General features: G+C 42.3%; 1 protein-coding gene across 3 annotated transcripts; it reads left to right on the top strand.

The window, feature by feature from the left end:
- Positions 1 to 12: 12 nt before the first annotated feature.
- On the top strand, positions 13 to 26,216 carry ADAT2 (adenosine deaminase tRNA specific 2). 3 transcript variants are annotated; one of them, XM_061428174.1, is made up of 6 exons: positions 13 to 198; positions 16,060 to 16,164; positions 19,289 to 19,439; positions 22,072 to 22,178; positions 25,355 to 25,427; positions 25,528 to 26,216. In XM_061428174.1, the coding sequence occupies exons 1-6, from the start codon at positions 103 to 105 to the stop codon at positions 25,569 to 25,571; spliced, it is 576 nt and encodes a 191-aa protein (XP_061284158.1). In that variant the 5' UTR covers positions 13 to 102; the 3' UTR covers positions 25,572 to 26,216. The 3 variants fall into 3 exon arrangements, with proteins under 3 accessions (XP_061284158.1, XP_061284159.1, XP_061284160.1); XM_061428176.1 differs by lacking the exon at positions 13 to 198 and adding an exon at positions 4,919 to 5,111; XM_061428175.1 differs by lacking the exon at positions 16,060 to 16,164.
- Positions 26,217 to 26,438: the final 222 nt, after the last annotated feature.

Genomic DNA, 26,438 nt, shown 5'->3' with positions numbered 1-26,438 from the left:
TCGATTCCCCCGGAAACGACGGCCCGTATCCGCCGCGTTCCGCAGCCTGTGCTCCTATTTCCCCGCGGTCTCTGTCGCTGAGCGAGGCGGCCCGGGTGCAGTATGGAGGCGAAGGCAGGGTCCACCGCGGCTACCGATGGCGCATACTCGGTGTCTGCGGAGGAGACCGAAAAGTGGATGGAGCAGGCGATGCAAATGGTGAGGGGGCCGGGGCGTGGACGCATAGGATCGGAACTTCCTCCTGCTTATCCCGACCGAGCATTTGAGTAAATGTCCCCGGGGTACTTTCTGGGTCTTAATAATCTCGATGGCGCCCACAATCTCTGGGAAAACAGCTGGCTTTTACTGTCCTGAAATGTACTTTAGTCCATTCTCACGTGGCTCTGAGGGAAGGAAGAGAGGAAATACGGAAATTGTTTCTTTTTCACTGTTTTGAAGTAAGCGTCAACATCCCTATTCGGGGGCTGCTGGCACGTGCGTGCTGTTTCCCCTTCTTTCCTGTGGACACTGGCAGATTCGCGACGATACATTATTTTGTATGTATGACCCCTTGAACCTAACTAGGAGAAGGAAGGAAGCTGAGGATGTTTCTGGTAGAGAGCAGAATAAGAACAGGCCCCTGAGCGGTCAGATTCCACCATTCATTCATTCATCCATCCATCCTCTTGCCCTCTGCCCTTTTACTTTCTTCCCTCACTCCCTTCAGGACTCCTGATTAAGGAGGGCTGTGATAAGCTTTGTGTACAACCCAAGCTTTACCCGTACTTATGTGTGCCAGCGAACTCTTTAATAGGGATAAAAGTGTATTTGGCGTGTATGTATAGGTATATAAATCATAGACGCACATATATGCATATTTTTAAAGACTTGTTTCTTATACTTTTTTGAAAGTGGTGGTGGTGATGGTTTAGTAGCTAAGTCGTGTCCGACTCTTGCCATCCCATGGACTGTAAGTGACTCAGTAAAAAAAAAAAAATGTATTTTGTATTCAGTTCAGTTCAGTTCAGTCGCTCAGTCGTGTCCGACTCTGCGACCCCATGAATCGCAGCACGCCAGGCCTCCCGGAGTTCACTCAGACTCACGTCCATCGAGTCAGTGATGCCATCCAGCCATATTACATTCCAGTAAATGCCAAGTATACACTTAGATACAATTGAGACAAAACTTAACCTTCCTATGCACAGTTTTCCTGGTATTTCTCTTTCATTCCATTTTGAAAAAACAAATGCTGGTCATCATACCTGATTTGATTTCATGATGCAGTCTTTCAGCCCACTTCAAAATTTATTCTGCCCATTAAACTTATAGGATGCATAATTTTTTATTTGATACTTTAATATTCGCATATGCTTTGAATGGATGTTCCCTGGTGCCTCAGACGGTAAAGCGTCTGCCTACAATGCCTACCATGTGGGAGACCAAGGTTCAATCCCTGGGTAGGGAAGATCTCTTGGAGAAGGAAATGGCAACCCACTCCAGTATTCTTGCCTGGAAAATCCCATGGATTGTGGAACCTGGTAGGCTACAGTCCATGGGGTCACAAAGAATCAGACACGACTGAGCGACTTCACTTCACTTATGCTTTAAATGATTAATTTATAATATGGAATTGTTTGTCCTGAACTCATTTTATGTTACTAAATTCTTCCAGCTGGAAAAAAGGAGTTTTCATGTGATATCAAAATCTCTCTCCTTCCCCCAAATGATTTCAATACTATCATATGCTGGGCGGCATAAGTCATGAGGATGATAGTAAATGCACGGGAAGGTTGAAATATCTCAAATTAAGCTGCATTTACATCTTTCTATGGATAAGAGACCCGGAGGTCAGGGGATGTGGGAATGCTGAAAAATTTTGGCCTCTTCTGGTTATTTTCATTTGCTTTAGGAACTGTCCTCAGAATATTTATGGGGAGTTTGCATAGATGAAATTTTGAGAGATCCTATAGCCAGGTTTATTCAGCCATTGAACTTTTCCCCTTTGTGTATCAGAAATGTGTTTTCTTTCTCTCCTTTCATATCATCCACACTATTCTCTAGACTTCTGGACTGAACATTTGAGTCTTTTTACTACCTTTTTTTTTTAAAAAAAAATTAAACTTTTAATTTTGTATTGGCATATAACCCATTAAGAATGTTGTTATAAAAAATAAGAATGTCGTGATAGTTTAGGTGGACAGCAAAGGAACTCAGCCATGCATATACATGTATCTTTTCTCCCCCAACTGCCTCTCATCCAGGCTTCCACATAACATTGAACAGAGTTCCCTGTGCTATACAACAGATCCTTGCTGGTTAACCATCTGAGCCACAATCGGACTATAAACACCTAAAGGTGTGATTGCCTAGTTTATCTACACAGGGTCAAGGAGGTCCTTAGTTTGCACTTTGTTTTTTTGGCCAGTAGTATATGTTTCTTCCCACTCCAGAATTCTTGCCTGGAGAATCCCATGGACAGAGGAGCCTGGTGGGCGACACTCCACAGGGTCGCAGAGTTGGACACGACTGAGCGACTAAGACACACACACATACGTTTCTTCCAGGTCTTAAACAAAGGGAAAACAATGCTTGTGATAAATCTTGGACTTTGTCCAACCATCCCCTCCACCTCCACTAAAGAAACTTCAAATCTTAAACTACTTTGAAGACTTGTAGAAGTAATAGAAACTGTCCTGTGTACTTCTGAGAAGAGTTTACGATCAGACCAGAAGCATAGCTAGTACCAGATTCAGAGGCAGCTAATGTGTTCTGACGGAGAAGGCAATGGCACCCCACTCCAGTACTCTTGCCTGGGAAATCCCAAGGACGGAGGAGCCTGGTAGGCTGCAGTCCATGGGGTCGAGAAGAGTCGTACACAACTGAGCGACTTCACTTTCACTTTTCACTTCCATGCATTGGAGAAAGAAATGGCAACCCACTCCAGTGTTCTTGCCTGGAGAATCCCAGGGACGGGGGAGCCTGGTGGGCTGCCGTCTCTGGGGTCACACAGAGTCGGACATGACTGAAGCGACTTAGCAGCAATGTGTTCTGAGGAATTTGAAAGTGAGGTGTCCAGTGTACATGTAATAATAGGATACTAGCATACTTGCAGCACCTGGGCAGAGTAGACATATTTATATGGCCAATTCAAGTGGCTGAGTGCTTGGCTGATATTAGTGTTTGTTGAGCGAAGGCCTGGAGGAATTGGAATGGAGATGGGTTCTTAAAGTATATGATAAAAGGCAGAAAACATAAAAGAAGAATGAATAGTAAGAATGTATCTTACTTTGTAAGATACAAAGTAACAAAGCAAAGGACAGAGGGAAAATATTTGCAGTGTAAATAAAAGGACAGGTTTGATATAACCTTGATATATAAAGAACCTTGGCAAAGAGATATACACCCTAATATTGAAAAAGTCAAAGGATATGAATAAACATGCTATTTCTAAAAGAAACACAGATAAGGAACAAGTTAACAAATGTGCAGTTTCACTAGTAATAGATTAAATTCAAATTAAAAAGAGATATAATTTTTCAGTATTCTTGCCTGGAGGATCACATGGACAGAGGATCCTGGCGGGCTATGGTCCATAGGGTTGCAGAGAGTCAGGCACAACTGAAGCGACTTAGCATAATTTTTCAGCTGTTAAATTGGCAAAGGTCAAAAACTTGCAATGCTTGTTGTAGATAAGGATGTGTGTGTGAGGAGTTGGTTAGTTGTTTGCTGTAATTGGGGCATCTTTTCTAGAAGGCAACTTTGTTATATACATATTAAAAAGCCTTAAAACTGAGTTTATCCTTTGATTCAGTAATATCTTTATGGTATTTTTTTTCCCAAATGAAAATATTTTAATGTTTTCTTTTTCTGATTATATAGATAATTCATAGTCATAAGAAATTTATTTTTATAAATTTATTGACATATATACTTTTAAATAAGTCAAATTACATATTCTCTTCATGATTGTAAGTATCCTTTTTTCCTAGGTATAATCATTTCTTATTTCAGTTTATTTTCCTCTCACCCCCATCCCATAGTTCTTTTATTGCTCTGGAGTGAATTACCAAACATGGGACATAGGATGTATGTATTTTAAAGCCATCTATCTAGATGTTTTTAGATTGCCTTTTAGAACTATACTGCCCAGTGTAGTAGCCACTAGCATATGTGCCTAGTTATTTCATGAATAAGATGAAATTAAATATTCAGTTTCTCAGTCATGTTAGCCGCTTTTCAAGTACTCAGAAGCCACACATGGCTGGTGGCAACCATATTGGACAGCACAGATCAAACGATGTTTCCATCGCTATTGGCAGTGCTGTTGGATAGCACTGGCCTGAAGTGGTCCCATGTCCGTCCCCAGTGGTGAGAATGTTCTGTCCTACCCCCGTTCCTACCATCCCTGGAATTATCACTACTGAACATTTCACAGTGTTACAGGGGAGAAGTAATATCTGTGTTATATTTCTTGTTGTTCTTTGGTGAAGTTATCAAACTTTAAAGAAAGTTCTCTATATTTTATTATTGTTTTGTAAAATCGCTATTTTTCATGACAGTTTTCTTTTGGAGAGATAGCATATAATAAAGGTCATTGTTTTAATCACCACAGCATATAATTCTAACGATTTGGCTTAGAATCAAATAAAAAAAATAATAGCATTGCACTCTTACATTCCAGACACATTGCCATGGGCTGTGTCTCATACTGACCAAATGTATAAGGTCCACAGTAGTCCTGCTCTATGGTGGTTATTGTTCAGTCACCACTAAGTCATGTCCAACTCTTTGTGACCCCATGGACTGTAGCATGCCAGGCTCCTCTGTCCTCCACTATCTCTTGGAGTTTGCTCAAATTCATGTCCATTGAGCCAGTGATGCTATCTAACCATCTCATCCTCTATCATCCCCTTCTTCTCCTGCCCTCAATCTTTTCCAGCATCAAGGTCTTTTCCAGTGAGTTGACTCTTTGCATCAGATGGCCAAAGTATTGGAGCTTCAGCTTCACAACAGTCCTTCCAAAGAATGTCGAGAGTCGATTTCCTTTAGAAATGAGTGGTTTGATCTCCTTGCTAAACAAGGGACTGCTGAGCAAGAGTTTTTTCTAACACCGCAATTTGAAAGCATATCAGGTGTGTATTGTTACCGTCCTCATTTTCAGATGTGGGCATTGAGGTTTAGAGTTAAGTAAGCTCCCCACAGTTAGGGAGCTGGTAAGGACGGAGATGTGATTTGAGCCCAGCCACCTGTCTTCACCCCCAGTTTGTCCTGTGCTGTGTTTGGTTGCTCACTGCTCCCCATTGTACTCTATTGGACCCCTCTGCCTTTTCACTTTATTCCCACTGACTACCATGCCTTGGGAATCCTAATTAGACATTTGGATTTTTTTTCCTCTGTGAATTGCCTAGATATATTCTCTTTTGCCCAATTTTATTATTAGTTTTCCTTTTTAAAAACCACATTGTAGGGACTTCCCTGGTGGTCCAGTGGCTAGGACATCTTGCTCCCAATGCAGTGGGGCTGGATTTGATCCCTGGTCAGGGAACTAGTATGTAGGTCAAGAAGCAAGTTAGACATGGAACAACTGAGTGGTTCAAAATTGGGAAAGGAGGTATGACAAGGCTGTATATTATCACTCTGCGTATTTAACTTAGATGCAGAGTACACCATGTAAAATTCTGGGCTGGATGAAGCACAAGCTGAAATCAAGATTGCCCGGAGAAATTTCAACAACCTCAGATGTGCAGATGATACCAGCCTAATGGCAGAAAGTGAAGAGGAATTAAAGAACCTCATGATGAGGGCGAAAGTTGAGAGTGAAAAAGCTAGCTCAACATTCAAAAAACTGAGACCATGTCATCTAGTCCCATCACTTCATGATAAATAGAAGGGGAAAAAGTGAAAACAGCGACAGATTTTATATTCTTGGGCTCCAAAATCACTGTGGACAGTGACTGCAACTATGAAATTAAAAGACACTCCTTGGAAGAAAAGCTATGACAAACCTAGACAATGTATTAAAACGCAGAGACGTCAGTTTGCCAACAATGGTCCGTATAGTCAAAGCTATGGTTTTTCCAGTAGTCCTATATGGATGTGAGAGTTGGATCATAAAAAAGGCTGAGCACCGAGGAGTTGATGCTTTCAAACTGTGGTGCTGGAGGAGACTCTTGAGAGTCGCTTGGACAGCAGGGAGATCCAACCAGTCAATCCTAAAGGAAATAAACTCCGAATATCCATTGGAAGGACTGATGCTGAAGCTGAAGCTCCAATACTTTGGCCACCTGATGCAAAGGGCCGACTCGTTGGAAAAGACCCTAATGCTGGGAGAAATTGAAGGCAAAAGAAGAAGGGAGTGGTAAAGGATGAGATGGTTAGATGGCATCACCGACTCAGAGGACGTGAATTTGAGCAAACTCTAGGAGGTAGTGGAGGACAGGGGAGCCTGGCATGCTGCAGTCCATGGGGTTGGGAAGAGTCAGACACGACTTAGCGACTGAAAAATAGCAGCAACATGGAAGCAGATTCCACGTGCTGCAGTTAAGAATTTGCATGCTACAACTAAAACATTCTGTGTGCTGCAGATAAGACCTGGCACAGCCAAATAAATAAATATTAAAAAAAAGTTCTGGTGCCTTAAAAAAAAAAAAAAGAATGTTTGACAATGCTTCATTCTAAAAAAAAAATTACATTGTAGGAACTGTTTGTATTTTATAGCTATTTCTAGGAATAATTCATAAGGAATCAGTGGAGATATACAGAGAAGTTCTCTATTTGTTTATAATAGTGAGGAATTTGAAAAATAGCCACATGTGCTAGTCAAACAATAGGGGACCAATTAAGTGAATCATAAATATTTATGCAGAGAAGCACTATGTAGCCTTAAAAAAATCATGTGCTGAAAAATATTACTCAACATAGAGAAATGTTTGTAATATGTTTCTGGATGAAAAACGCAGACCACTGAATGGTATATATAGTATAAATTTATTTGACTTTTTAGAAAGCTACAAATATGTATATGCAGACATAGGGAAAAACCTGAAAAATTTGTTACAGAATAATACTGGTGATCATATTTTGTAATGTTGGGATTATGAGTGGTTTTTATTTTTTGATGTGTGAATTTTTTTTACCCCCAAGTCTTCTGCCATACTTACTTTACACTTAGGAAAAAAGAAAGATTGAGTAGATAAATGTATCATCAGAGAGTCAGAGGGAGAAAAGTTGCAAGGTTTCTGGAATAAATCGTGTATTATAGTTGCTTTTTCCAGGCACCTGAAGGCAATGGCACCCCACTCCAGTACTCTTGCCTGGAAAATCCCATGGATGGAGAAGCCTGGTAGGCTGCAGTCCATGGGGTCGCTAAGAGTCGGGCATGACTGAGCAACTTGACTTTCACTTTTCACTTACATGCATTGGAGAAGGAAATGGCAGCCCACTCCAGTGTTCTTGCCTGGAGAATCCCAGGGATAGAGGAGCCTAGTGGGCTGCCGTCTTTGGGGTCTCACAGAGTCGGACACAACTGAAGCGACTTAGCAGCAGCAGCAGCAGTATTAGTATAAGATTATGGCATGTCTGAGGGAAATTAAAAAAGAAATCAAGCACAGACAGATCCACTGTATCAAATGTAGTGTGATTAAATGTCTCTTTGTGTTAGGCCTTGTGCCATGTGCTTGGCCTACAAAGGTGAGCGGAACAGGTTTGCTGGTGCTTGGCTCTAGTGCTTCCCCGCAGGAGCATGCTGTTTAATTGATGAAATTAAGCCGCCCACAAATGAAAAAGTTAATAGTAGCAAGTCCAGGGTCCAAAATAAGAGGCAGACATAAAATGCTATCAGATAATAGGTGACAAGGTCCTGAGCAAGTTAGTTGAGTGAAATTACAGGATGCTTTCTTAACTTGAAAAAGAGAAATGGGATGTAGGCGAGTGGAAAAGAAGAGATGGGTTCTCAAGGGGAGGAATCATCAAGTACAAAGAAATGGAGGACTCAGTCTTGGGTTAGGAGGGGATCCAACTATCTGTCCGGATCAGGACTTCTAACCAAGGCTCAGGTTTTAGCAGGAATCTATAAACCCTGATGCTGTGTGTAAAAATGTCACGTGCTTGTGCCTTTTTCGCGTGGGCGTGTCCACAACTTTCACCAGATTCTCAGAGGGGCTCCAAGAAGATTAAGGACAAAGGACCTGGAAGGATAATGAAAGGTTCGGCTGACTCAGTTGGCTGGTGGGGAGCACTGGGTGATGGCTGGGAGGCTCTTGGTGCCAGGCTGTTCGTCTCCAGGTGAGGAGAAGTTTAGTGTGTTACAGGAGAACAGAGCTTCTCAGAGTCACGAGCAGTAACAGCTCTAGTGTCGTTGACCTTTCGAACGTTATTATTTTCTACCTAAGAGTTGTCCTGGCCGAACTGTCTTTTCCTTCAATTGTCTTTTTTCTTTTGTGGGAGATATACTTGGGTACTCTTCAAGAGTCTAGGCACTCTGACCCCCTCTCCCCTCCTGCTACCACCGCATGACTAGAAAGTAGTTTGTAGGAAGGACGGCTTTAGAGAAACTGCACAGTCTCTTCCGTCCTAGAACTGTCTTTATCTGTAAAAGCAGATGGACCCTGGCTAGAGTGCAGGAGATGACACTTGAGGAGCAAAAGAAACGACGTTAAAGACATTTGGAGTAGGGACCAGTGAGAAGAGAGATTTCATTCTTCAGTTTTGAACCTTGGTAACTTACTAATTTATGAAAGACAAAATTGCCATTTTAAATAGTAACGGAGCCTTTCTAAAAGATGAGGTGGTTGAAAACCTACATAGGTACAATTCAGAGCCATTTTGCCTGCTCTTTTGTGCATTTATAATGAAACGATTGGACTTGGCAGAAGAGGTCGTGGGAATGTTGGAAAGTACAAGATGGGATGGATTAAAAAGTCTTTTCAGTGTAATTAAATCTGTTTTGAACTTCACAGCAAAGCAGATATATGTATTTGATATATGCATATACACACATGACTCGTTCTGTGGGGTTCTGAGGTTGCTCTCGCCACCTCTTCCCTAACCTACCATTCCAGCTGCTCACCCTTCACCCTCAGTCTAGGCCACTCCTCATCAACAGCATTATTTGCCTTTTTCAAGTACTATGGTCACTCATACTTTCTCTCTAATTGGGACAGCGGTGGAAGGCATTTTTACAAAAATGAAGCAGGAAGATAATATAGTATGGGAAATAGAGTTAAAAGCAGATCATTTTCTTGGAGGAAACAAGAGAAAACCCAAAGGAAAGAATGAAAGGCCCATCTCATCCCCTCTCCGGGGGCCCAGAGCGTGGCCCCGGCTGTTTTCCAGGTGAACAAGTCAGAATGTGGAAGGAGCCGCACCAGGCAGCTTGGGTTTGCCTCTGCCTGCCACCTGCTCCTCCTTCCCTCTGCTCTTGGATCCTCTCCTGCACGTTTGAAATGAACAAGTAGCCTCATGTAGAGCTCTTCAGCAGACAGGTTTACAGATAATCCTTGTCACGTGGCCCCCTGTTTGTTTACTCTGTTTTTCTTTAAACTTTTACATCTCACTGTGTTGCTAAATGTCCCCTTTCCCTTTGTCCCTTGAACTAGCGCTGCTAAGAACCCAGGCACCAGTAAAGTAGCTGGTCCGTGGTGACTGGAGTAGAAATTAGAGGCAGAGCTGTGGCTGGAAACCCAGGAACCTTGCAGGTGCTCCACAGAGATTTGTTGAACAAGTGAGTGGAGGATCCACATTGTCTGGGCTCTAGGCCCAGCCTCACACAGGGACTGATTCCGTAACCTTCCCACGGCTCAGTCTCCTTATCTGAAAATGGGGAAATCACGAACCAGTTGCACCGGGTTATGAAGTACATGAATTAATAATGTGCCTGAACTAGTCCTACATCAGGGGGAGCTTTCCAACAAGCTCTCAGCTCTTATTATTTGCAAGCTCAGAATCAGAACACTTGACATACAGACACAACAGTCTGTTGTAATAGAAACTAGAAATGTAACTTACACATAAGTCCCTCTTCAGGCTACTGGTTTTTATTTCCTCCCTCCCACCCTAACTGACCCTTCCTTCTTGGCCCAGTATTTTCCTTGGATCTTCTATAACCCCAGACACTCCTGGTTTTCCTCGTACCTCAGTAGCCGTCTCTTCTTAATTGCCATTGTAGGAGCCTTCTGGTTTACTCCACCTTTTATTTTTTTAATGTTTCATTTTGAAATAATTACAAATTCACAGCAAGTTGCAACGCAATATACAGACAAGGCCCCAGTACCCTTCACCTGGTTTCCTCTAGTGGTAGCATATTACATAACTAGCGAAATGTCACAGCCGGGAATCCAGCCTTGACCCAGCCTGCAGTGCTTGTTCACGTGTCATCAGCTTTATGTGTGTGCGCCTGTGTGTGCATGTGTGTCTGCATCGTTCAGTGCAGTTTTGTTACCTGTTTTGTTTGATCACCACTAGGACTTCTCCATCACCACAAGGCTCCATCTTGCTGCCCTTTATGGCCACCATCCTTTCCACACCCTAACCCCCAGCAGTCACTAATCTATCCTCCATACCCATAGTTTTGTCATTTGGGAATGTGGTATACTTGAATATGTCACCTTTGGGGATTTTTTTTTTCCCACTCAACATTATTTCCTTGAGTCAGTTAATAGCTGATTCCTTTTCATTGCTGTGTAGTTTTCCATGGGTGGATGCAACATACTTTGTTTAACCTGATAGCCCTTGAAGGACATTTGGGTCATTTCCAGTTTGGGGCTAGGAGTAAAATGTCATTGAACATTCATGTCTGTATATGACATTGTGTTATTGTATGAACATAAGATTTCATTTCCCTGGGTGGACAAACGCCCAGAGTACAATCATTGGGTCATATGTTAAGTGCACGTTTAGCTCTTTAAGGAACTGCCAAGCCATCTCCCAGGGTGGCTGTAACAATTTTACATTCCTGCCAGCAATATATGAGATCCTGTTTCTCTGCTTCACTGGCATCTGTTGTTAATACTTTTTATTTCAGCCATTCTGGTAAGTGTGTAGTGATATCTCATTGTGGTTTTAATTTGCATTCCCTAATGGTTAATGATGTATCCATCTTTTCATATACTTATTTGCCATCTGTATGCCATCTTTGATAAAATGTTTTTTAGTATCTTTTGCCCATTTTCTAACAATTTTTTTAAACTGTTGAATTTTGAGCATTTTTTTTTTCATAATCCAAATCTAGACTGTTGTTGAATATGTTGTTATTCAGTCACTAAATTGTGTCTGACTCTTTGTGACGCAGTCATGAAATTAAAAGATGCTTGCTCCTTGGAAGAAAAGCTATGACCATCCTAGACAGCATATTAAAAAGCAGAGACATTACCAACAAAGGTCTGTCTAGTCAAAGCTATGGTATTTCCAGTAGTCATGTATGGATATGAGGGCTGGACTATAAAAAAAGCTGAGTGCTGAAGAATTGATGCTTTTGAACTGTGGTGTTGGAGAAGACTCTTGAGAGTCCCTTGGACTGCAAGGAGATCCACCCATTCACTCCTAAAGGAAATCAGTCCTGAATATTCATTGGAAGGACTGATGCTGAAGCTGAAACTCCAATACTTTGACCACCTGATGCGAAGAACTGACTCATTGGAAAAGACCCTATTGCTGGGAAAGGTTGTAGGTGGGAGGAGAAGGGAATGACAGAGGATGAGATGGTTGGATTGCATCACCAATGCAATGGACATGAGTTTGAGTTTGAGGTTCTGGGAGTTGGTGATGGACAGGGAAGCCTGACGTGCTGCAGTCAATGGAGTCACAAAGAGTCAGACACAACTGAGCAACTGAACTGAACTTTGTGACCCCATGGGCTGCAGCACACCAAGCTCCTTTGTCCTTCACTATCTCCCAGAGTTTGCTCAAATTCATGTTACTTGAATCAGTGATACTATCTAACCATCTCATCCTCTGTCACTCCCCTTTTCCTTGCCTTCAGGCTTTCTCAGCATGAGGGTCTTTTCCAACGAGTGGGCTCTTTGCATCAGGTGGCCAAAATATTGGAGCTTCAGCTTCAGCATCAGTACTTCCAATGAATATTAGGGTTGATTTCCTTTAGAGTGGACTGGTTTGATCTCCTTGCTGTCCAAGGGACTCTCAAGAGTCCCCTTAAATATATGGTTTATAAATACTTTTTTCCCATTTTAGCTTATCTTTTCTTCCTCTTAACAGGATGTATTAGTTTTCTCTGGCTTCGGTAACAAATGCCTGCACACTTGGTGGCTTAGAACAACATAGGTTTATTCTTTCACGATTCTGGAGGCCAGGAGTCCACTCTCCGTTTCACTGCCCCCAAACAAATGTGTCAGCAGGGCTGTGCGCCCTCTGGAGGCCCTAGAGCAGAATATATTTCCTTGCCTTTTCCAGCTTCTAACGTGACATTCCTTGCTTGGTTCATGACTCCTTCCCACATCTTCAAAGCCAACAGCGTAGCATCTTCAAATCTCTCTGCTTCCATCGTCCCATTGCTATCTACTTTACGTGTCAAATCTCTCTCCGTGTCTCTCATAAGGACAGTTATGATTGCATTTGGGGCCACCTAATAATCCAGGATAACTTCCCTATCTCAAGACCCTCAACAGATATTTGATGGATGAGCACATGATTTGTCTTTCTTGTGGACCCCAGTTTATGCGTCATCCTGAACTTATTTTAAATTTCACTCTCTGTGTGACGATTGCCTTAACTGTGCTGGTTCTTATTGTCCTCCCTCCCCAGCTCTCAGTCCTCCTCCCAGCTTTCCTTCCTGTAGTAACCTATGGTACATTTTTTATTTGTATATATGCACCAAACCTTTGAAAGACCTCTGCAGTCTTTCAAACTTTGCGAAAACTGAGTGTGCTTTAACTTTTTACATAACTGGGACAGAACTAGCCTGTGGGTAGTGCATGACCCAGTTCTGAAGAACGTGGTATTATGGCTTCAGATACTGTCTCCTTCCATCTCTCCAGGCCCCAGCTTTATCCCACTACTCCAGATGCAAGAGAAGTATCATATGCTCCCACAACGTGCCTCTCCTTTCAGCACTGTTGGCCAAATTAAAAGTGTCAGCTGAGCATGTTTGAAGCAGCTAAGGGACCCCCGCTAGCATTATGATAGGGTTATTGCTGGGAGCAAGCGGCTAGTGCAGGAGACGGAACACATACTGATTTCAGCAAAGCCTTCAACTTGGCACTTCGTGTGCCCTGTGGTGTGTGTAAATACCTCTGCTTCAGTAGGAATGTAGTCTTCTAGAGTGTCTTCCAGCCTGCCCAAACAGGAAATGCTATGCCTTTCTAGAAACAGCGGTACTTGGGTTCTTTAAACCATAGTGAGGTGGAAATGACTACGCTAGTCCACGGGTCACAACCGTTTCAGGTTCTCTCTCACCTGTGGTGTCCGGGCATCCCAAAAGTAACCTGCCTGTTTTTGCTCTCTGCCTGAAGAAGTATTCCTTAGCTGTCCTGGGCCCCAGAACTGCTGGGGCTCCTTTAGCCACCATGGTGGTGGTTTAATCACTAAGTCATGTCTGACTCTTTGTGACTCCATGGACTGTAGCCCACCAGGCTTCTCTGTCCATGGGATTCTCCAGGCAAGAATACCAGAGTGGGTTGCCATTTTCTTCTCCAGGGGATCTTCCTGACCTAGGATTCAAACCTGCATCTCCTGCATTGCAGGCAGATTCTTTTATTGCTGAGCCAGCACGGAAGCCCATTCCCTCAACCATAGGGCTGGAGGACAGCTAGTGATGGAGGGGTGACTCTGCAACTATAATGATTAGTTTACCATCCCTGGGATGGTGTGGAACTGTGCCTAAACTTACTTTTCTCATTTGTATTTTTCAGTTGAGATATATTTCACATGGGTTTCCTTGGTGGCTCAGCAGTAAAGAATCCACCTGCAGCGCAGGAGCCGTGGGTTTGATCCCTGGGTCAGGAAGATCCCCTGGAGGAGAGCATGGCAACCCACTCCAGTATTCTTGCCTGGAGAATCCCATGAACAGAGGAGCCTGGTGGGCTGCAGTCCATGGGGTCACACAGAGTCAAACATGACTGAAGTGACTTAGCATATTTCACATACAGTGAGATGCACAGGTCTTAAATGTATTGTTCATTCAGTTCTGAATGATGCAGACATCTATGTAAGCCACACCCTTATCACGATAAAGTTTTTTCCTCCCCAGATTTCCTTGTGTCCCTTTCCAGTCAAGCTACTCATCCCTGTTGGTGATGGAACCACTGTTGCAATTACTTTCATCATAGTTTAGTCTGTTCTAGTCCTTCACTTGGAGGGAATCATGCAGTGTGTGCACTTTTGTGTCTGATTTCTTTTACGTTAGCATGTCTGGGATTCATCCATGGTGTTGTGTGTATCCGTAGTTTGTTTCTCTTTTATTGCTGAGTAGTATTCCATGGCATGTTTATCCATTCTTTTGTTGATGGACACCTGTGCTATTTCCTGTGTTTGGCTATTATGAATAACATAACATAATATAACCTAACAGCCAAGCTGTTATGAACATTCTTTTACAAGGTTTGTGTGTTTGGTTTTGCTAGACACATATTCTCTTCTCTCAAGTAAATACTTAGGAGTAGAATGAGCTAGATGTTCATAGGCTCTTTGTAGGTTTACTTCTTGGGGTTTCCTAGGTGGTAAACAACCTTCCTGCTAGTGCAGGAGATGTAAGAGATGCATGTTTGATCCCTGGGTTGGAAAGATCCCATGGAGAAGGAAATAGCCACCCACTCCACTATTCTTGCCTGGAGGAGCCTGGAGGGCCATGGTCCATAGGGTCGCAAAGGGTCAGACACAACTGAAGCGACTTTAGCACACATGTGTGTTTACTTCTTAAAGAAGCTTCTAAAGTGTTTTTCAAAATGGTTGTGCCAGTTTTGTATAGAGTGCTCCAAAGCCATTATTGTCTCGCTTAGAACAGAGATTGTGGGCACAGGGAGATAAGCAGTCTGGTCACCTTGATGCTGTTGAATACCAGAGGATGTTTTCTGTAATTTTTAAAGCATCAGAAAGATTAAGCAAGTGGAATTTCAACAAAGAAAGAATTTTAATAAAAGACTTATAAATGTTACTTATTCTTCTACCTGTTTACAAATACACGTGTGCTGTGCCGTGCTAAGTTGCTTCAGTCATGTCTGACTCTTCAGTCATGTCTGACTCTTCAGTCATGTCTGACTCTTCAGTCATGTCTGACTCTTTGAGACCCTATGGAGTATAGCCAGTTAGGCTCCTCTGTCCATGGGATCCCCCAGGCAAGAATACTGGAGTGAATTTCCATGCCCTCCTACAGGGGATCTTTCCAACCAAGGGATTGAACCCATGTCTCCTGCATTGGCAGGCAGTTCTTTACTGCTGTGCCACCTAAGAAGCCTGTACTCTGTCAGAAAACAGTGCACAGTTCAGTTCAGTTCAGTAGCTCAGTTGTGTCTGACTCTTTGCGACCCCATGGACTGCAGCACGCCAGGCTTCCCTGTCCATCACCAACTCCTGGAGCTTGCTCAAACTCATGTCCATGAAGTCGGTGATGCCATCCAACCATCTCATTCTGTGTCGTCCCCTTTTCCTCCTGCCTTCAATCTTTCCCAACATCAGGGTCTTTTCCAATGAGCCAGTTCTTCACATCAGGTGGCCAAAGTATTGGAGTTTCAGCTTCAGCATCAGTCCTTCCAGTGAATATCCAGAACTGATTTCCTTTAGGATTGACTGGTTTGATCTCCTTGCTGTTCAAGGGACTCTCAAGAGTCTTCTCCAACACCCCTGGCAATATAAGAACAAGGATCAAAAGTAGTCTTTGATCAGTTCTGCTTCCAGTAAAAGAAAAATTCAGGGAGCTCAGGACTATGATGGGGATTTGCTCTTGAGTCTCTCTCAATACAGACACAACAGAGAATAAAGGCACTGAATACTGAAATGTTTTAGAAAAGGGGAAACTGAGCCACGTTTCTTTTCTCTGATGTTTGTTCATGTGTGTAGTCCTTAGGCTGCCTGTTTCTTTCGTCTTTTCAAGTATTGAACATCACCTGTTAGATTTTCCACTTTGTCTTTTAGGCCAAAGACGCCCTAGACAATACTGAAGTTCCTGTTGGCTGCCTTATGGTCTACAACAATGAAGTTGTGGGCAAGGGGAGAAATGAAGTTAATCAAACCAAAAATGTATGTGAGTTGAAGAGTAAATTGCAAACATATGACAGTGATGGTAGGCATGGAATGGATTTCTCGTGGTTGGTGGCAAGATGGATCTGTGTAGCGTTAGGTGACCATTAGTGGAAGGACAGTTTCCTGAAACCTTTAAAAATGTCTTTTTTTTTCTGATTATAAAGAGTGATCCATACTGATTTTCAAAATTTTGGATAATTCAGAAAAATTTAATGAAGCAGTAAATTCTTTGGGTCTGATTTTCCATTTCATAGAGCTTTAACACGAGTAAAATCCAAGAGGGGTTTTATTACATCAGAGTGTCCATACAGAAGAAAAGAGTCCATCTCTATTTTAAGCAAATGTAATACCTGGAAATTCTACTTTATGAGACAGCAATTTAGCTCATATTGTATCCTTCGGTGAGGCTTCCCTGGTAGCTCCGTTGGTAAAGAATCTGCCTGCAATGCAGGAGACCCTGGTTTGATTCCTGGGATGGGATGATCTGCTGGAGAAGGGATAGGCTACCCACTCTAGTATTCTTGGGTGTGTGCTACTGCTGCTGCTAAGTCACTTCAGTCATGTCCGACTCTGTGTGACCCCATAGACGGCAGCCACCAGGCTCCCCCATCCCTGGGATTCTCCAGGCAAGAACACTGGAGTGGGTTGCCATTTCCTTCTCCAATGCAGGAAAGTGAAAAGTGAAAGTGAAGTCACTCAGTCGTGTCTGACTCTTTGCGACCCCATGGACTGCAGCCTACCAGGCTCCTCCATCCATGGGATTTCCCAGGCAAGAGTACTGGAGTGGGGTGCCATTGCTTTCTCCCTTGGGTGTGTAGTACCTTTAATTATTGTGTTCCTCCTAGTCAATTAAAAAGTCACCCTTAATTGATAGCTGTGGAGATATAAAAGGATTGTATAAAGAAAGCAAGTAATTCAGTGGGGTACAGTCTCCACCACCTGCAGGTACACTTTAAAAGCTTTTGTGACTTTATTGTGGTTAGGTTGAGAAGTTATGAATTAAGGAAACACTTGTTGAATGTGGTATCACCACAGCATGTTACAGTGAGTAGAAATGAAATCATAAGTTTTAGGATTATAAGAAGTGCCGGGGGGACTCAAGGAGAGCTTATAACTTTACCACCCCTCACGTTGACTTTGATCTTACTTGGGAGCCAGAGAACGAGGTGGGGGTGCTATGAGCACTTTCGAGTTCATTCATCACACTTATCAACAAGAAAACTCAGATCTAGTGAAACACAAGCAAAATAGGAACCCAAATTCACAAAACAGTTGTTACATGGACATCAAGATGCCTGTAAGATAAGTAGTAAGCCATGTGTGTTAGTCACAGTCGTTTCTGACTCTTTACAACTGCATGGAATGTAGCCTGCCAGGCTCCTCTGTCCATGGAATTCTCCAGGCAAGAATACTGGAGTGAATTGCCATTTACTTCTCCAGGGGATCTTCCTGACCCAGGGGTCAAACCCTGGGTCTGCATTGCCGGCAGATTCTTTACCGTCTGAGCCACCTGGAAAGCCCAATAAGCCGTAGTACACCAATTAGTGAATCTATAGATACTATTCAGGAGTAGAATTTTGTGATTTAAATAATTGTCGTATTTCCCTATTTGTATTTTGTGGTTCAGTACAGTATCTTTAACATGAGAAAGTCGGATGTCCTAGCAACATCTGTCTAAACCCCCAGTGACCTGAGTTCCTTCCACACCTTTAAATTAACCTGGATTTAATTTTAGTATTCTGTGCTCTTTAGAAGGTTACCCTACAATCACAGTATAGAAAGACTCTTGACCCTAAAAGAGGAGACCCAAGTCCTACTTTCGGCTCTGCTACCATTACCCGCCGTCACCACCGCCATCACCTCGCCCAGCTGTGTGTCTTTAGTAACCTCCTAACATAGCTTACTTAGCTTCTGGTTCTTCAGCGGTAAAAGAGTTGATTGAGATGATTTAGGTCGTTGATTATCTCTCGAGAACTATGAGCACATTTGATTCAGTAAATCTGAACCTGATTTCTAAAAAGCACCCAAGTTGGGGGGAACTTTGCTTTTTTTTTAAGCTCCCCAGTTGGTTCTGGTATGCAGTCAGGTATGGGACCCTCTTTGCCAAAGAACTTTCCAGCTCTGAGTTTATCATTCTGGGCCAGCAGGGCTCCCATCTGCCTCTGGCTTCCATGGCCCCTTGGCCACTGTGCCAGCACTTTCCACAGGTAAATGAACACCTTTCTGTTTGCCCCACCAAATTTTATGCTTCTGGAGGACAGAGACTTTTTTCCCCACAGAGTTTAGTGCAGTGGCTTGTACATAGTTGACACTAAGTGTAAGTTTATTGATAAACATAATTATTCATGAGTACTATAAATAATTGCCACATAGCAGAGTACATATACAGTGTTATGTGTGACTGTGCTTCATATAATTCATATCACTTTATGAGACGTAGATACTAGAATTACATTTGGGGAAACTAAGGCTTGGAAAAGCTATGTAACTTGCCCAAGGCTATACAATTAGTAATGTCACAGTCAGGATTCAGACTGAAGTATGGTTGACTTCAAATTTTTTGCATTTCTCCTATACTCTACTGCTCCCAGAAGGTATCTGAAACTGATACCAAACCTCTGCTTCTCTCTAGAGTCTGCCAGTATATAAAATCTTATCCCAGAGAAAATGTAAGTGATGATATCCCAGTGATGACATTCTAAATATAGATTTGTTTAGAGTGAGGTTAGTGACAGTCTTGAAAACATATTCGAACCTAAAGCACATGCTTATGAAAATTTCAGTTTCCTTGGAAATATTCAGGAACCATAGACATCTTTTTTTTATTTGAGACTTATCTCTCTGGTATTTTAATTGACAGAGTGTCCCCTAAAGTACTTAGATACTTAACTAAAAATAGAGCACTAATTCCTCTGACATCTCAGATTAGGTATCTTTTGTCGGCAAGGCTATAGTACTTGAACTAGGAAGTCCACTGTCAGCTGCTAAGGGTGTCCTGAAACCTTTATTCGCTGAAATGTTTGCAGAAACAATAGGCCCGTTTTTCATATTTACTTTGGAATATTTGTAAAATACTGTTACACGTAGCCAACAAGGTCAGTGCAGGCAGCTCTCTTTCCAGGCTACTCGACATGCAGAAATGGTGGCCATTGACCAGGCCCTAGACTGGTGCCGTCGCCACGGCAGGAGTCCTTCTGAAGTGTTTGAACACACTGTGCTGTACGTCACCGTGGAGCCCTGTATCATGTGTGCAGCTGCTCTCCGCCTGATGAGTATCCTTTGACTTCACAGGTTCATGTGTCGTGAACTCAAAAATGGATGGTGGAATGCGGGTGGGAGGGACGCTCCTCCCACCAGAGGGAGGAGCTTATATATATACATGTGGCTGATTCACAGTGTTGTACAGCAGAAACCAACACAGCATTGTAAAGCAATTATATTTCAATTAAAAAAAAAAGGCATCAATGTAAAACAAAAAAGTCCAGACAATGTTAAAAAAGATTCTACTATATGAAAACAGAATTGTGAAACAAATTTTGGAAGATGTACTTTACAAAATACAGTGTTCCTAGGCCAAAACATTTTTTAAGAAAGATTTTTGAATAATGAAGTCTTTGTTTTAGTATCAGTGAACTATAACAAGTAAGTGAGAGCAAGAAACGCTTCAAGCTAACTTAAGCTGTCAGGTAAAGACAGACCATAAATTAGACTGTTTAACAGTGTACATAAGAAAAGACCTGAAGAATATGCACCTATTTTGCCTTTGGTGAACAGATTACAGGTGACTTAAAATTTCTCTTTCTCTGTTTATTGCCTGTGGTGAACAGATTACAGGTGACTTAAAATTTCTCTTTCTCTGTTTATAAGTCTTTATTGTTTATTTTTGCCATGAATACCTATTACATAGAAGGCTTGAAAAATTCAAGTAACTACAAAGTGAAAGTATTTATGACACTGTGTTGTGTTGTTCAGTCGCTCAGTCGGTCCGATTCTTTGCAACCCCATGGACTGCAGCACACCATGCTTACCTGTCCTTCACTGTCTCCCGGAGTTTGCTCAGACTCTTGTCTGTTGAGTCATTGGTGCCATCCAGCCATCTCATCCTCTGTTGTCCCCTTCTCCTCCTGCCCTCAGTCTTTCCCAGCATCAAGGTCTTTTTCAGTGAGTTAGCTATTCACATCAGGTGGCCAAAGTATTGGAGTTTCAGCTTCACCATCAATTCTTCCAATGAATGAATATTCAGGGTTGATTTCCTTTAGGATTGACAAATTTGATCACCATGCAGTCTGAGGGACTCTCAAGAGGCTCCTCCAGCACCATAGTTTGAAAGCATCAATTCTTCAGTGCTCAGCCTTCCTTATGGTCCAGCTCTCTCCATACATGACTATTGGAAAAACCATAGCTTTGACTATATGGACCTTTGACAGCAAAGTGATGTCTCTGCTTTTTAATACGTTGTCTGGGTTTGTCATAGCTTTTCTTCCAAGTAGCAAATGTCTTTTAATTTCATGACTGCAGTCACTGTCCACAGTGATTTTGGACCCCAAGAACTGTAAACTAAATAAATGGGAAGTTGATATAGCTCTTCGAATTGTGTCTTTCACGGAATAAATGACACAAATACTGAGTACAGCCAGTTAGCCTCTAAAGATCTTTTTAAAAATTGCTGGATAATTCAACAATTAATTGTTGAATCTCATGCTAGCATGTTCTTATGTATTTATTTTGGTTGTTTCTGTTCAGTCGCTCAGTTGTGTCTGACTCTTTGCAACCCCATGGACTATAGCATGCCAGGCTTCCCTGTCCTTCACCATCTCCTGGAGCTTGCTCAAACTCATGTCCATTATTTTGGTATGTGGGTGTGAATCATTTAATCACTAAAAATAATAGAGAGGGCTTTGAGTATGATAAGACATACAGTTTCCACTTTGTAAACTCTCTGCCCATCGTGCCATCCCAAGTGGCTCCGTTTTAGTATGGTTTATTCTGAGCCACAGTTATATTTGCTTGAGGAAAGAACAGAGGGAAAATCTGTTATTTTTAAAGAGGTGAAAATCTCTGGATTAAATTTCTGCCTCCCTTTTGGCTCCAATTCTCTAGTGATTCCAAAATATCTCCTTTAGGAGAGGCCAGAGAGAGCACCAAGCTGCAAGCATTTAGCAAATACACATTGAGTTTTCACTCCATTTGCAGTTGTGAGATGTTAATTTTTAAATCCTTTTTTTTTTTTTTTTTTAAATCCTTTAAACCTCTTTCTTTTGTGTAACTAGATTGTGAAGTGAAGTCAAAGTTTGTCCGTCATGTCCAACTCTGTGACGCCATGGACTATACAGTTCATGGGATTCTCCAGGCCAGAATACTGGAGTGAGTAGCCTTTCCCCTCTCTAGGGGATCTTCCCAACCCAGGGATTGAACCAAGGTCTCCCACGTTGCAGGCGGATTCTTTACCAGATGAACCATAAGGGAAGCCCAAGAATACTGGTGTGGGTAGCCTATCTCTTCTCCAGTGGATCTTCCTGACCCAGGAATCAAACCAGGGTCTCCTGCATTGCAGGCAGATTCTTTACCAACTGAGCTATCAGGGAAGCCTAAAACTAAGTTATATTCTAGAAGGAATTTCCTGAATTAAAGGGTGCTTAGACCTAGAGAAATACCTCTTGTCTGGCAGTGGTGGAATTTGAACCCACGACTCTGAAGAGACTGGAGCCTAAATCCAGCACCTTAGACTGCTCGGCCATGCTACTTGATTGCAAAACTGAATTTTTAAGACTAAGCCCAAGTTTAATTATTTTTAAGGGTAGCGTGGGCTTTCCTCTCTAGGATAGCTGGTATAAACCCACTCTAGTTTTGTCACAATATGCACTTGAACTGCCTGTTCTCTGTAGGACCTTAATTCTTTCTCAGGAATCCCACTGGTTGTCTATGGCTGCCAGAATGAAAGATTTGGTGGTTGTGGCTCTGTTCTGGATATTGCCTCTGCTGATCTACCGAGTACTGGGAAACCATTTCAGGTAACATGAACGGTTATACTTTTTCTTTCTAATTACTCTTATCTCACCTACGGGCTTGCGGGTAATTAGCGTGTTGTCAGTACACCAAGGAGCCATGACTGAACCAGGTGGGTGCTGGGAACCTCTGGCCAAGGTCATGGATGCCTCAGTGTAAGACTGCAGGTAATCATTTCCAGGAGAGTGCTTAGCTGTCTTAATGCACAGAATCCCTCCAGAAAGAGAGTTCCAGCCTTCCAAGCTTTCCTCTGACAGTCTTCACCAACATCATCAGCTATGTGTAAGGACCCTACCACTATGGGCCTCTCCCCTCCACATGTGTGCCTGGCTCTGTGCTGTACCAGATTTGCATGATGCTTAGTCTGTGTTGGTGACTGCTGCTGCTAAGTCGCTTCAGTCGTGTCCGACTCTGTGCGACCCCATAGACGGCAGCCCATTAGGCTCCCCCATCCCTGGGATTCTCCAGGCAAGAACACTGGAGTGGGTTGCCATGGCCTTCTCCAATGCATGAAAGTGAAAAGGGAAAGGAAGTTGCTCAGTCGTGTTTGACTCTTCCCGACCCCATGGACTGCAGCCTACCTGGTTCCTCCGCCCATGGGACTTTCCAGGCAAGAGGACTGGAGTGGGGTGCCATTGCCTTCTCCGGTGTTGGTGACTATAGCAGCCATTTACAGTGAATACACAATATTTTTCACAAAGTCAGTCATTTTGCTTGATTGCCCTGTACTACTTTTGGCATCTAGGAATCAATACCTGATTTCATTTTTTTCCCCCTGCCTTTTTGATGTTGAAATTTCCCCCAGGCCCAAGAATCCACTTAGAAATTCTACTTTCTCTTTAACTTTGACGCTTCTCCCAGAGTTTTCGTGTTTAAGGCTATGAGCAGAAGGAATTTTTATTTCAGAGTTTGGTCTCTAGACAAATACCAGTTCCCATAAACTGGTTTGATTTTTTTCTCTCTAAGATCTAAGGTTAATCTTAAAAGTATTATGCTTTAAAAAGAAAAGGACTTAACGAATGCTGGACATGGTATGTAGTTAACAAAGATCTCAGATATTCTTGGGAGAATATTAAGTACCTATGAAGGGCTAAATTTGGTTGAATCCCAATGAGAACAAGTTTTGGAAAACATTCTATTTTGAGTTTTCCCAGCTGAACATTGGCTTTCCCAACAAGCCCTGCACTTTTGAGAACAGATAACTTTTACCATCACATCAGAAAAGAAACCGTCATAGGATGGAGAGTAGGCAGTACAGTTAGCCTGATCATTAAAACAATATGCAAAGTGATTTGTTTTCTTCCAGTCACTTCTATCAGTAACTCAGGTTTTGCTTCCGTAACTCTTTGCAAATGAATCGCTGACTCTGTACTTCATTTATGAGAAAGATCTGAAGAATTCCTCAAAGCTTCTCAGCTGAACAAAGATGAGCCCTTAGATATCAGATATGGGTGGAGCATTTCTGTCCAACATGCCAGAGATGTTGCCACTGACATTACCAGTGACCGCATCACGTTGTGCTCCTTCAAAGGCCTGTATATTTTGACTTCATTTTATTGCTCCAATTTCTTTCCTTGTACTCCCTTAATAATCACTCCACCACTATCAGCTGGTTGTCTCACAAACCTAAGCTTATTCCTCCTCTTTTCCTGAGATGATCTGCTCAGTCTCTCTAAATATTCTCTAGTATTAAGTTTCATCCCTCTACTGTTATCCCAATTTCTTATTCTTTCACATGTTGACCTTTTTGCTGAAAGAATCAAAGATAGAAGAAACTGAACACTTAAAAAATATCCTCTGTAGTAAGGTTCGACTAGTTTTTTCTATAAAAAGCCTGAGAGGAAATATTTTAGCTTTTGTGAGCCACTTATATTTTTGTCACATATATATTTTTTTAACCCTTTAAAATATAAAAACCATTCTTAGCTGACCATTTCTAGCTGTGGACTGCCAACCCGAGCTCTATAGAATCAAACACTTCATGGGCCCCTGTTAAATAAAGAACAGCAGATAAAAATAGCTTAGTGCTCAGTGAGCACTCACAATGTGCCAGGTGTTTTAATTAACAGGGGCTATGTTATCTAATCTCATTTTGTTGTTCTTCATTTGCTAAGTCATGTCCGATTCTTTGCAACTCCATGGACTACAGCATGCCGGGCTTCGCTCTCCTTCACTATTTCCCAGAGCTTGTTCAAACTCAGGTCCATTGAATCAGTGATGCCATCCAAGCATCTCATCCTCTGTTGCCCCTTTCTCCTGCCTTCAGTCTTTCCCAGCATCAGGGTTTTTTCCAGTGAGTCAGCTCTTTACATCAGGTAGCGAAAGTACTGGAGCTTTAGCTTCAGCATCTGTTCTTCCAATGAATATATTCAGGGTTGATTTCCTTTAGGGTTGACTGGTTTGATCTTGCTGTCCAAAGGACTCTCAAGAGTCTTCTCCAGGACCACAGTTCCATAGCATCAGTTATTCAGTGCTCAGCCTTCTTTATGGTCCAACTCTCACATCTGTACATGACTACTGGGAAAACCATACCTTTGACTATCTAACCTCATTTAATTTTCACAAAATCCTTTTGGGTTAATTTCTATAATTACCTATATTTTACATATGAGGGAACTGAGGCATAGAAAGTTGAAGTACCTTACACAAGATCACATAACTAGTAGGTGTCCTGGGATTTCTTTGGAAGGAATGATGCTAAAGCTGAAACTCCAGTACTTTGGCCACCTCATGCGAAGAGTTGACTCATTGGAAAAGACTCTGATGCTGGGAGGGATCGGGGGCAGGAGGAGAAGGGGACGACAGAGGATGAGATGGCTGGATGGCATCACTGACTCAATGGACATGAGTCTGAGTGAACTCCGGGAGTTGGTGATGGACAGGGAGGCCTGGTGTGCTGCGATTCATGGGGTCGCAAAGAGTCGGACACGACTGAGCGACTGAAGTGAACTGGGATCACACAGTTAGTTGATTGAAAAATAATAATGAGTTGATTAGTGATGTTTAATTGAGGTCTTTTTTTTTTGGAAATATACTTCCTTACTGATTTTCCTAATATCCGTGAGGTGTATTAACGTTATCTGAAATATGTTTACATAATGATGTATGTGTGCCATTTTCACAGAATACAGCACACATTTTCCTAGGCCTGTGCTCATTCTCAGCTTTCTTATTTCATCAGTGCACCCCTGGATATCGGGCTGAGGAGGCAGTGGAGATGTTAAAGACCTTCTACAAACAAGAAAATCCAAATGGTCAGTTTTCCCCTCCTGTGTATACATACTTGGTCAGTATGAAGCAAGTCTGCGTGGGCCTACCTCTTCATTTCCTCTTTCTTTTCTATTCTTTTCACAGCACCAAAATCAAAGGTTCGAAAAAAGGAATGTCACAAATCCTGAACTTGTTTTAATGAAAGACTCACGCCCCTGGGACGACATTCTTGGACAGAAAGCTGTTGACATTGTTGAAGCATATGTTTATATATTGTCCATAATTCGCGGGAAAATGGTTTCTCATCATTTGCTCTGTTAAGGGAGCAAATGAGCACTTTTTAAAAAGCTGACAGTTGCAAACAACTCCTAGCTTTTCCACAAGCTGAAAGACCATTTTTAAGAAGGGGAAAAGTTAAAGATTGAGGTTTTAGAAATTAGCAAGCAGTTCCTGTTCTTCGTGCCAAAATCCTTATGCCTGGTCCAGGAATGCACTGACTTTCAGAGGATGTGTATCCAGACTCAGTTGCCTGGTGTGTCTGCCTGGAGAGCATCACCCGACAGACAGCTGCTCCAGGCCTTACAGACGGGGATCCTTCATCCTTGGCAGCCACCGTGTTCTCCCGGGTTGCGTGTGTCGGGGAGGGAGACTTCCTTGGAAGTTGTATTAATATATGAATCATATACATATTGGACCACGATTCTGTGGTCCTTAGAAGAGATTTTTGCTTTTATAAAGCATTTAGAGAAAATACATACTTTTAAAACACATATTCATCATTTAACAGCATACTGCTATCATAAAACCTTATTCATGCCTTCTTTGAAGATGAATGGTCTTAAAAATAAAAGAAATGCCTAAGTAGATGACTCTTTCTTTGTTATTGAGCAACTCTACTGTGCCAGGCTCTGTTCGTTCACTGAAGTGAAAGTTGCTTGGTCGTGTACAACTTTGCAGCAACCCCATGAACTGTAGCCCTCCAGGCTCCTCTGTCCATGGAATTCTCCAGGCAAGAATACTGGAGTGGGTTGCCATTAGCAAAATGAAGTATCCTG

Source organism: Bos javanicus, chromosome 9 (assembly GCF_032452875.1).
Source record: "Bos javanicus breed banteng chromosome 9, ARS-OSU_banteng_1.0, whole genome shotgun sequence".
Lineage (NCBI taxonomy): Eukaryota > Metazoa > Chordata > Mammalia > Artiodactyla > Bovidae > Bos > Bos javanicus.
Note: the sequence above shows the minus strand (reverse complement) of the source record. Positions and strands in the feature narration are given on the sequence as shown.

Coding starts and splice junctions, on each gene's coding strand:
- ADAT2 (XM_061428174.1), top strand. CDS start 103: ATGGAGGCGAAGGCAGGGTCCACCGCGGCTACCGATGGCGCATACTCG. Junction 199..16,059: donor TGGAGCAGGCGATGCAAATG/GTGAGGGGGCCG, acceptor TTTGTCTTTTAG/GCCAAAGACGCCCTAGACAA. Junction 22,179..25,354: donor GTACTGGGAAACCATTTCAG/GTAACATGAACG, acceptor TTATTTCATCAG/TGCACCCCTGGATATCGGGC.